The sequence below is a fragment of the Octopus bimaculoides genome, chromosome 23 (genome assembly GCF_046866305.1).
Source record: "Octopus bimaculoides isolate indiv1 chromosome 23, ASM4686630v1, whole genome shotgun sequence".
Lineage (NCBI taxonomy): Eukaryota > Metazoa > Mollusca > Cephalopoda > Octopoda > Octopodidae > Octopus > Octopus bimaculoides.
The window spans coordinates 21,461,774-21,474,273 of NC_142950.1; the positions used below are offsets into that span (position 1 = coordinate 21,461,774).

At 36.8% G+C, this 12,500-nt stretch overlaps 1 protein-coding gene across 1 annotated transcript in view; it reads left to right on the forward strand.

Moving 5' to 3' along the window:
• LOC106875073 (voltage-dependent calcium channel gamma-7 subunit) overlaps window positions 1-12,500 on the forward strand; it is a 205,332-nt gene that overhangs the window by 191,712 nt on the left and 1,120 nt on the right. The window contains exons 2-3 of the mRNA XM_052976113.2: window positions 476-556; window positions 11,827-11,964. Of these exons, the coding sequence (XP_052832073.2) occupies window positions 476-556; window positions 11,827-11,964 (219 nt within the window). The remainder of the gene's footprint in view (window positions 1-475; window positions 557-11,826; window positions 11,965-12,500) is intronic.

Sequence of the window (12,500 nt, forward strand, 5' to 3'; positions counted from 1 at the left end):
GGTACCCACTCGAAAATAGATGCAGCTTCTTTTATTTTAAATTTTTTCTTCCCCCTTTTTTAAAAGTCTTTTCTCTCAAACACTCATACGTTGAAATCGACGGGAGTGACCATTATTATTATTATTATTATTATTATTATTATTATTATTATTATTATTATTATTATTATTATTATTATCATTATCATTATTCAAGCGGCAAGCTAACAGAATCGTTATCACGCTGGACGGTATTTCCCCCGTCGCTACGTTCCGAGTCTAAATTCTGCCGAGGTCGACTTTACCTTTCATCTTTTCAGGGTCGATAAATTAAGTACCAGCTGAATACTGGGTCAGTGTAAACGATTCAATCCCTCACCAAACTGCTGCGCTTGTGGAAAAAATTTGAAGCCATTATTATTATTATTATTATTATTGTTATTATTATTATTATTATCATCATCATCATTATTATTATTATTATGTTCTTTTTCAGACGAATTCTGCGAACCGCACAATATGTTTCCTTCGAAAGAGGAATTGGTTGATAATCCAGAGATCGATGTGCAATTAATTGGTGAGTAGTTTTATTTCTTCAATATCGTTTGTGTTAGAATTATTTTTAAAAGTATATCTAACAGAAAAGAAATTATATAGAGAGCCTCTCAATGCGATATAAAATTCACAATGCATCGTTTATCATCTTATGATGAGGTGAAACTGGTCCTCAGACAAATACGTACCGTTAGAGTGTTTGTCTGTGATGGTCTTCCGGTCAAACTGCTAAAGGTTGAAAGTGAAAGGTAACGCGGGTACTGGTAACGCCAAGTACTGGACTGGTACCCCTAGCCCAAAAGAATAGATTGATGGCATTTTAGTGCTTTTGTTCAAAGGTAAAGAAGAAAATACATACACATATACATACATACATACATACATACATACATACATACATACATGTGTGCAGTGCAAACGAAAAGTAAATGCTATGTTTACCAACACAAGCCGGACATAAATGCTGGGTTGGCACCGTTGGAGGGAACGATAATATCGCAGCCTATTCAAAATCTTTGAGTTCCGCAGTCAACAGCTGAGATAAGGAATACTCCGCATACATGTATATATTTACGTGTGCACATCCATACGGTATACAGCAGAATCTCATATCATGTATATATGCATACACACATATAATTATTCATATATTATTTATATATGACTATAAATCAAGTAATATAAATAGATGCAAAGAGGAATGGATAGATAGATAGATAGATAGATAGATAGATAGATAGATAGATAGATAGATAGATAAACAGACAGACAGACAAACAGATGAACAGATAGATAAACAAACAGACAAACAGATGAATAAATAGATCGATTGATAGATAGTTAGATAGGTAAGACAGATGGAAAGATTGATCGATCGATCGATAGATAGATAGATAAATAGACAGACAGACAGACAAGCAGATGAACAAACAGATCGATTGATAGATAGTTAGATAGGTAGATAGATGGATAGATCAATCGATAGATAGATAGATAGATAGATAGATAGATAGATAGATAGATAGATAGATAGATAGATAGACAGATAAAGCTAGGTACTAAATATCTACCGACGTACATATCAGTTTATTTTATGGACAATATCCACCATAATGAAAATAATGTTGACCCTATTATTAATGTATAAATTTCCATAAACGAGTAATAATAAGCAAAAAATAATAACAAAATCGGAAATGAAAAACTGAAACCATTTATAAAGTTATACTCCGGAGTGAGTATATGGAGTTTCCGGCATCCGAATGAAACATCCTCCTACTGCAGAGAGTAAATTATATTGACGACCTTTCTTATACCTTCATCAGTGAGAAACAGTGAGCTATTGAACTAATTCGGTCTTTTATGGGGTTTTCAGATAAATTCGATTGTTTTATTTCTACTTGGCACTTGGCACTCCATCGTCATAAGTTTGAAAAGTGCATGCAGGAAGGTTTTATCGGTCTGTGCGCATCTCGGACAGATCTTTATGACACCACTACCATTCCTGTAGAGCTTGTCTAGAACTGGTAGAGCACCTTAGTAATAGTGCAAGGACAGGGATTTCTGGAAATTATTCATGGGACACGGCTCGAAAGTCCTCCGGAAAAGACCGGCCAGTTGATTTCTCCCGAGGACCAGAGTTTCCCTGAGAGCATCATCACCCTTGCTCACCACTAATATCCTATAGAACCCCAAGATGGAGCCTCCACCGATCGCATTGCCCGACTGGCAGAGGGTTGTGAGCGCTTACCGACACTCGCTTTACTCTTCATCCAAGACCCCCATCTCTGTCAAGGAGACGAACTGCGGAAACTCCCGTCCGACAAACGGCGACCACATCTGCTGACCGTCAAGGATACGCTGGTAGTATCGCCGCCTCGGCGCATATCTGCGCATCATTAGCCACAGCATGCCCAGCACCCCGTGCAGTGGCTGCTGACAGTAAACGTCGAAGTAGGAGGTGAGATCTACCCTAGTCTCCAAGCCACCGCGCGCTCCGTACATTTCGGCAAAGTGCTGCTCAAATTCCGCACACATCTGCTTGGATTCGAGAAGCAAGAGTCCGTCCTGGCCCGTCAAAGATCGAATTGTGCCTTTGATTCCACGTTGCACATCCACCACACTGGCCCACCGAACGTATTTTCTTTCTTCGTGTCTTAGAGCATGCACACTAGCTCTCACGAATTGTTTCTAATTTGAGATCAAGGCCAGACATTTAAGAGGCGGTTGGTTAGTCGTTTACATCATCTCCATCCCCAGGCCTAGAATAATGAATGTTCATCTCTCAAGCGTTTTGTTTTACAGCACACCTAGTGTGAACATAAAGCTGTGAACATAATTTACTGTAAGCGCCTACACCTCCTATTGTAAGAATTCCATGTTGAAATAAAACCATCAACAGCGGGTGAAAGGATATTTATTTAATGGTTTAAAAAATGAAAAAAAATCTTACGTACGTTAATTATGCGGTGAAAGAAAACATAATAGGAATTTAGGAATGATAATAATAATAATAGTAATAATAATAATAATGATAATAATAATAACAATAATAATAACAACAACTGCGTTTCATCCGATGCTGTACTTGCTTGGCAGGTGACTTGTTCTTGTGACACTCAGTTTCGTTGTTCTACCTGCATCTTTAGAATTGTGTGTGTATGTGTGTGTGTAAACGCACATATATATATGTATATATATATGTGTGTATGTATATATATATATATATATATATATATATATATATATATATATATATATATATATATATACGCCATGAGGGACTCTAAGGGCAGACTAGTATAAAAAGCACATTTTTACCGAATGCGAGGAAATGCAACTCCCAAAGCCAACCCCTTAAAAACGGACTAAATTATAGATCATGATTTCGTCAGTATAATATGGTCAAGAAAAATAGAAATAAACAGTGAATCAACATACCAAACGAACACCGTGTATCCAGCATAGCTTCGGGAATAAATGATGGATTTTTTCCCTTATGAGGTTTTTTCACGCTAGCTACTTGATAAATTCTTGTAAAAGAATTCGTCCTATTATCGAATTTATATATATATATATATATATATATATATATATATATATATATATATATATATATATATATATAATGAGTGAAACATGTAAAAGATATATATCTTTTACATGTTTCAGTCATTAGACTGCGGCCATGCTGGGGTACCGATTTGAAGGATTTTTAATCAAATGTATCGACCCCAGTACTTGTTTTTAAAAGCCTGTTACTTATTCTATCGGTATCTTTAGCCGAACCGCTAACTTACAGGGAGGTGAACACATTAGCACCGTTTGTCAATCAGTGGCGGCGGGGCACAAACACAGATACAAGGTCGCGCACGCACGCACAAACACACACACACATACACACACGACGGGCATTTTTCACTTTCCGTTTTCCAATTCTACTCACAAGGCTTCAGTCGGCCCATGACAATAGTAGAAGACACTTTCCCAAGATGCCACGCAGTGGGACTGAACCCGGAACCATGTGGTTGGGAAGCAAGCTTCTTACCACTTAGCCACGTATATATGTGTGTCTGTGTAAACATATATGTGTATGTACGTATATGTTTGTGTATGTATCTGTATATATATATATATATATATATATATATATATATATATATATATATAGTTTTAGGGAAAATAACCAATTTTCAAGAACTCATCGATGAAAATCCACTATCACATATAGAAAAATTAATAATTAAAAGCACAATAAATGAGTATAATATAAAGTAAAGTAAATATCATAAGATAAATATAATAAAAAGATTACACGTGTTTCATAACCAATTTTCAAATAGAAAAGAAATTTAAATCGATTAAAATCAATTGAAATTATCGAAAATAAGTTCTATTCAAAAATATAGCTACTCGTCAGATCGTAAGTAGAACAATAATTAGATATATATCTCAACCAACAATAAGTACCAAATGAATTAATATGAAATACTTATTATATAAAGATAGAAAAATTATTTAAAAAATATCATAATATCAAAATAATAACCATTCAATAATCATCCCTTCATCCATTATAATAACATGTATATTATATACAAAAAACATCTTACATAAATTATCATTGTTTTAAATTATCATTGTTTTAAATACACACACATATATATATATATATATATATATATATATATATATATATATATATATATATATATATATATAAAATCAAAATAAGTAACAGGATATCAAGTATGAGTGCAATACGACCGTTTTAAGCGACTCCATTTAATTGAGCAATGCAAGCATTACATCAATTTAAACATAATGCTATCTTCAGTTGCAATAAACATGGATTTTCAATATACCAGATATATTAAGGTAATTTTTCTCAAACATTTTGTCACAGCTAGAGGATGAAAGAATTTCATGCTGTCACTATAGTAGCAAGAATAATCTAAGAGAAGAACTAAAAGTTTGGAGTTGCCTGTCTATTGCAACTAAAGATTGTACTGTATTTAAATGAATGTAATGATTGCATTGTTCAATTAAATGGAGCCGCTTGAAACGGTCATATTGCACAAATACTTGACATCCTGTTCGAGCGGTGCGGATAATACCGGACTGACCTTGTATCTCAACTTAAGTACCTAATTCAACTGAATCTTAATTATTTCTTAACTCGTCAACTATATATATATATATATATATATATATATATATATATATATATATATATATATATATATATGTATATATGTATCTTCCTCTCTCTTTATATACACACACACATATACATATACACAAATAAATGCAGATGATGCTAATACATTTATCTATCAGTTTCGATCGTTTCAATAGCTTGTGGAAATATTGCATCAATCAACGTGTTAGATTATACAAAACTAAGAATTAAGCATTACCTAAGCCATATAATATTCAATGAAAATTTCTGCCAAGTGTCTCATCTGACTAGAAGTAGATGCAATGTTAACTTACATATTGATAGAATAAATAGAATGAGAAAAGGCGGGGCTTATTCTGTCATAGTAATAAATCAAATAACAAGTTGTCACACAATCAGAGAAAACATTTAAGAGCAGCGTTATTAAGTTGCAGACCGTATGTTCCAAGTTCAAAGCCCACGTATGCCAGCTTTGCCTTTCATACTTCAACTGTCAACAAAATAAGTACCACTCAAGGTTGTACATATGTTTAGGTATCTCTGGTATATATATACCGTATATACTCGGCTATATTTCTTCCATGAATTTTCACCCAAAGTTGAGTGGGCAACTTATAAGCGCATCTTATGAAAAGATCTTCAGATATTTTCTAGGTACAAACCACGTCTGAAGTTCCAACACTTGGAATAACCGAGAAGGATAAAATTTTACATTATAAACAACGGTTCCTAAAATGCATGGACTTAATGGGATAGCAGTTGTTGTAAGTCATCTTCAGCTTACTGAAACCTCAGTTACCGAACAACAACTATGTCGGCGCGATTTCCGATCGAACTTTGCTCTCCAGCATCAAAAATGTTGTTGCGACTTATAGTCGGGTCAATGATAAAATTCCTCTGTCTATATATCTATGTGTGCGTGAATATACATGTACGGAAGCCTGTAATCATGTATATATGCATGCACACACACGCACACACACACACACACACACACACACACACACACACTCACACATATTATGTGTGTGTGTGTGTATATATATCTTTTATATTTTATCTTTTAGTTGTTTCAGACGTTAAATTGCGGCCATGCTGGAGCACCGCCTTGGAGGATTTTTGATCGAATGAATCGATCCCAGTATTTATTTTCTTTTTAAGCCTGCTACTTATTACATTAGTCTTTTACCGAATCGCTATGTTACGGGGATGTAAACACACCAACATCGATTGTCACGCGGTAGTGGGAAACAAACAGAGACACAAAGACACACACACAAACAAATAAACACGCCAAAGAAAACGGGTACGATTTAATCGACTAACCGTTACCTGAAGAGTCTCGTCTTGTGTCTTTATCGCAAACAAATATTTACAAGGAAATGGCATTTAACCTGGAAATCAAACCGTCCGTAACGTCAGGAACCCCTAATCTGTTTCTATTAGCTCTCAAACTCTCTCTTTTTAAGAAAGCTATGACGCCATCAAACCGAAATGTTTTGAAACAAAGAATTGTGCAACCTCACCCACGTCACACATTCTTCTCGCCTGTGGTTTTACTTCATACACTCCGGGTCCCCACTTGTTCAAGAACAAACTATAGATTCGAATGTTTCAGATAAAAGCGGTCGATGTTAATAACTCATTACACGGAGATAGAGATGGCGACGGGGATGGAAACAGAGGCGCCATTTTGTTTAGCTTGGTATTGCTGTTATCTTTCAGGTAGAAAATAGAGGATAACTTCCGGAAAGGAAGCCATATCTTGTTGGTGTGATAAGACGAACTCTTCCGTAAGAGCAGCAATTGTTTGCTACCAGGTTAATTGGGAGTGATAAGATTATTGCACAGGCAATGTTGTGAATGTGTATGTGTGTGTACTCCTACATGTGTGGGGAAGTTTGTGTTCTCATGTATGTGTGTGGATGTGTGTGTGTTTGTGTAATTACCTGGAGTGGACGTTCGTGTTTTAATTAATGCATGTGTATAGTTTCGTGTGCGCTTGTGTTCTTGTCTATGGGTGTATGTTCGTTTATATGTATATACACTCCCATGCATGTTTGTGTGCGTGTGAGTATTTATAGAAGCACTTAAAAAACAACTGTCACAAAAATATTCACACGCATACAATTGCATACAGACACACATACACACATAACCACATACATGCGCTCATACACGTATACTAGTACATATATACACTTATATATGTGTGTACAGCAATATACAGCTGTATACTTTAGTCAGTATACGTAAAAAGATGTATAATTATTCATAAGTTGCGCATACATACACACACAAGCAGATATGTCTATACATGCCTGAGTATGCGTGTGTGTATGTATATGTGTGTGTGTGTCCATTTATCTATGTATGAAAGGAATGACGTGTATATTTACTAATATTCCGCGACTAATATTGTTTTATATTGTTTTAGATTGTTTTTTTCTCACCTCATAATTAGTTCTAATTAATTATTTTTAAGTGTATCCTGTATTATCGTATCTTCAGGCATTCATGTCGACATTGGAAAAAGGGTAAGCATTAGTGTAAGCATTCAAACACCGTCACTACCTTCCAACCCCTGCTGTATTTCACATGAAACTTTTGGTCCTCCAGAGTTGTCTTGGATTTATAAGTGAACCTACCTTTATTTTATGTAAATTTTGGTCTGCAAAACTCAACTCGTATGCCGGGAAATACTATAAATACGAACCCGAAACCAAGTGGTTGCAAAGTGAGCTGTTTAACCTCACCGCCAAGCCTTTGCCTATGTATGCTGAGACCCCCCCCCCTTCGGTCATGACTGACCATGGGATTGTACCTAGAAAGTTACCGTCCCAGGCACAAGTCCGGGCAAGGTTGTTTATGGAAGACCAGCAGTCACCCATGCATACCAGCCTCCCCTCTCCACACCACCAGTGTTATCCAAGGGAAAGGTAAAGGCTGATACAACTTGGCACCTGTGATGTTGCAACTCATTTCTACAGATGGGTGAACTGGAGCAACGTGAAATAAAGTATCTTGCTCAAGAACACAACACATAGCCCGGTCCAGGATTCAAACTGACAACCTCACGATCGTAAACTCTACGCTTTAAGCACTGAGCCATGCGCCTTCAATTTTGCCTATGTATACGTTACGAAATATTCCGGGGAGTAATCGGGTATTTTAGGATCAGCTGGTGTGACCATCGAACAAACGAGCCAGTAGCGGAGGAAATTGAAGCAGAAAGAAAATTTTCGTGCGGCACAGGAAATTGCAGTATTTTGGACATGCCATTGCTGTCCAGAATCTGAACACTTGCGTCATAGAGGGACGAGTCAATGGCAAACGAAGAAGCGAGAGACCAAAATGATGCTGGCTGGGCAACATCAAAGAATGGAATGGAAACCTCTGGCTGAATACAGATACATGGTTAAAAATAGAAATCAGTTGAAGGAGATGGTGCATGCATAGCTCCATTGCCCCTAACTACAAGCAATGTGGATGAGATTCATCCCACCATCATGAACTGCCAACATAACCACCACCAACACCACCACCACCACCACCACCATCATGGCCATCACCCCTACCAATACCTCCACTACAGCAACTGGAACGAGGACGACGATGACCACCACCATCACAAACCACTACCACTATCACCATCACAAACACCGCCACCACCACCATTTTGTCTCTTAGATACAGATATACCTACCGCACAGGTCTAAGAACTTACATCGGGAACAGCCACAAAATGTGCTGCAAAGAATTTTGTTCAACACTTAGAATCGCGCCAAACCAACGCCCTGGGGGTTTTATTATTATTATTTTTTATTTTATTGAACTCTGTAGGATGAAAGGCTAAGTTCATCTTGGTGGGATTTCAACTCAGTAATGTAAATAGCCGGATTTATTCACAACTTTACAGAACAACTGAACTCGCGTTACGGAAGTTTAAAAGTTAGCGAGTCACCGGATCACCAGTCGACATTAATAAAACTTCTCCATGATGTGACCGTGAAACACCGAGACCCTCTCTTATTTGCCGAGTATCTTGTACCTGGCAAGCTGTCTTCCTATATTACTCAACCATTCAATCACTGAATTTCTGATCCTCTCCATAAGTCACTGAGTATTTGGTTGTATTTGTATAATACTCAATCACTCAATTTCTGAGTCACCGATTCTATCTTACTGATTGTCGTAATACATTATTCCATCACTCTATCACTGGGTCTCAGGACCACTGAGTCACTCACTAACTGGATCGCTAAGTCAGTGGGCCGTTAAGTCGTCAATAAATTGTGTTATCAAATCCCATACCGGGAATTGGTGAATTAAGCAAAGAGACAGGTAAGTTAACTTAAGACGATCTGCAAAGACATCGAAGAAAGTCTGAGCGTTCAACTTTTGCCGAACGACCGGCACAAATGGTTTGTTTATAGCGATCAAATGTTCATACAACACATTAGCTCACTCCCGCCATCAAATCGACGTTATCTGGATATGTGCACTGTGTAGCACGCGTCAGGTATCGCAGTGATCGCAGAGCAACGCGAGATGAGGTGTTTTGCTCAAAAGCACAACACAACGGCCTGTCTAGGAATTGAACTCACGATTTAGCGATCGTGAGTGTAACACCCCAAGCACTAGGCCATGCGCTCTCACTGTTTATATGGACAGATAGACAGACAGACAGACAGACAGACAGACAGACAGACAGACAGACAGACAGACAGACAGACTGACTGACTGACTGACTGACAGACAGACAGACAGACAGACCGACAGATAGATAGATAGATAGATAGATAGATAGATAGATAGACAAAGATACACATATATATATGTATATAGACAAATATATATATATACATATATATATGCACATATATAAATACACAGGCACACATATATACACATACATAAACATACATATATTATATATATATGTATGCATGAATATATGCATGTATATGTGTGTGTTTGTATATATGTATGCGTGAATGTATGTATATATATATGTATGTATCCTGGTCTCTCATCGAGGCATCACAATAAAGCACGAATGCAGGCAACGAAGTAGCGGAACAGCGGAACAGCGGAACAGCGGAATAATCAATCACCAGGTTGTCTGTCTGTTGGCGGTAATCCTCACGGTGTGTGGTATGACCATATTACACGGGAGTGTTGAAGTCTGTTGTCACTAATGATGATGTGAAAGTGGATTAGTCGATTGGATTAATGAAGATTAGTGAAGATGGAAAAAGATCGATGTGCACCACAGAACAGTCGGGAACAACTTTGCGACTTGATGCAAGTTATTGGCTTTTTTCGTGTCTCTGCCTTTATATGTCTGTGAGTGTGTGCGTGTGCGTGCGTGCGAGTGCGTGTGTCTGTACGAGTGTGTGTGTGTGTGTGTGTGTGTGTGTGTGTGTGTGTGTGTCTGTGCTTGTGTAGGTTTGTATAGGTGTATGTGTGTATGTGTTCGTGTGCGTGTGTGTGTGTGTGAATTGTGCTTGCGCTTGCGGTATTTCAGTCTATCTATCTATCTATCTATCTATCTATCTATCTATCTATCTATCTATCTATCTATCTATCTGTCTGTCTATCTATCTATCTATCTATATGAATATATGTATGTGTATATATACATATACTTACATGTATTTATGTGTTTATGTTTAAATATGTGTTTGTATATATATATATATATATATATATATATATATATATATATATATATATATATATATATATATATATATGTGTGTGTGTGTGTGTGTGTGTATGTGTATTTGTATATGTGTGTGTGTGTGTGTGTGCACGTGTGTGTGTGTGTGTGTGTGTGTGTGTGTGTGTGTACACAGTAACTTGGTTACGTCAACTTTACTGGTTAAATGTCAGGGTAAGGTTGTATTTTTACTGTGATGTAGTTTTTATTGTGATTCCGATTTTGATCTTCAGTCAACAGCTTATGAGAGAGAACAGTTTCCATATTATTCTCTTGTCCTGTGCTTTTTTTCTGCTGTCTGGACTTAAGAATTAGTTATTTCATATACTGTAAGGTGTCTGAGCAGTGTGGCCGAACGGTTTAAAAGAGTTTTCATTGCAGCCATGAGATCCTAGTTTCGATCTTAGAGCGTGGCATCACGCGAAAATGGAATTTTCTAGCGTCTCAGGTTGATCCAAATCTTGCGAGTAAAAATGGGTTGACGGAGGCAGTAAACAAAGCCCACCAAGGGGTCTGAATCTGCAATTCAAAAGTCCAACCTTGTCTCATACTGTGTCACGCTGATTCTGCCCAGGAATTACGTGTATGTTACACGTCTCTGTGGAATATTCAACCACTTACATGTTAATTCGGGGGCAGGTAATTCAGTTAGTGAAACAACTGAATCCTTATTGTCGAACGACGGAGAGCAACCATTCTGTAGGGAGTACGGCGTAATTTTTATCACACCTTTATTGCCGACAACGGTTAACTAAATACATGCTTTATGCTAGACCATGAATTATGCTTTGAAGTATATATCATTTTACTTTTTTACTTGTTTCACTCATTAGACTGCAGCCTTGCTGGGGCACGTTATTATTCATTTGTTTTTCATTTCTTCCAGATTATATGAGAACCCAATCTGCCTTCAGTATCATATCGATATTCCTTATGTTCCTGGCTCACGTATTTGCCTTCTACTCTTTCAAGAGACCCAGGTATATTATAAAGCGGCTTACAGCACTTCTACATATGATGACTGGTAAGGTCTTTTTTCTTTCGGATTTATGCAAGTGTCTCCGTATCGTCAATAATAACTACAAATGTGTTTAATAATGAAATAAGATTACGATATAGAAAACTTTGTTTTCTCTTAAATGCCTTTAATACCTTTGTAATAGACGTTGTATTAAAAATCTTGATTTAAATAACTTTTTCGATTCAATATTTGGTTTAGAAGTATATAAATCAGTATAGTAAATAAAGGAGATAACATGAAGTGGCTGAGATGACTGAGCATCGAACTTAATGTATTTCAATTGCTGTACAACAAAAAGAAAAAACATTAAGGTTAAACTCAACGACAGAAGAAACAGTAGCAACAACTAAAGCAACAATAACAGCAATAACAACAAAAAGAGTAACAAAGCATTAAGAAGAACAACATCAACTACAACAACAGCAGTAATAGCAACTACAACAACAATAACAACGCCAAGAACAGTAACTGCAATACCATCCAATAGCAACACTAACGACATTCACCTTATACAACAACATGGTGAAGTTGATGCTCTC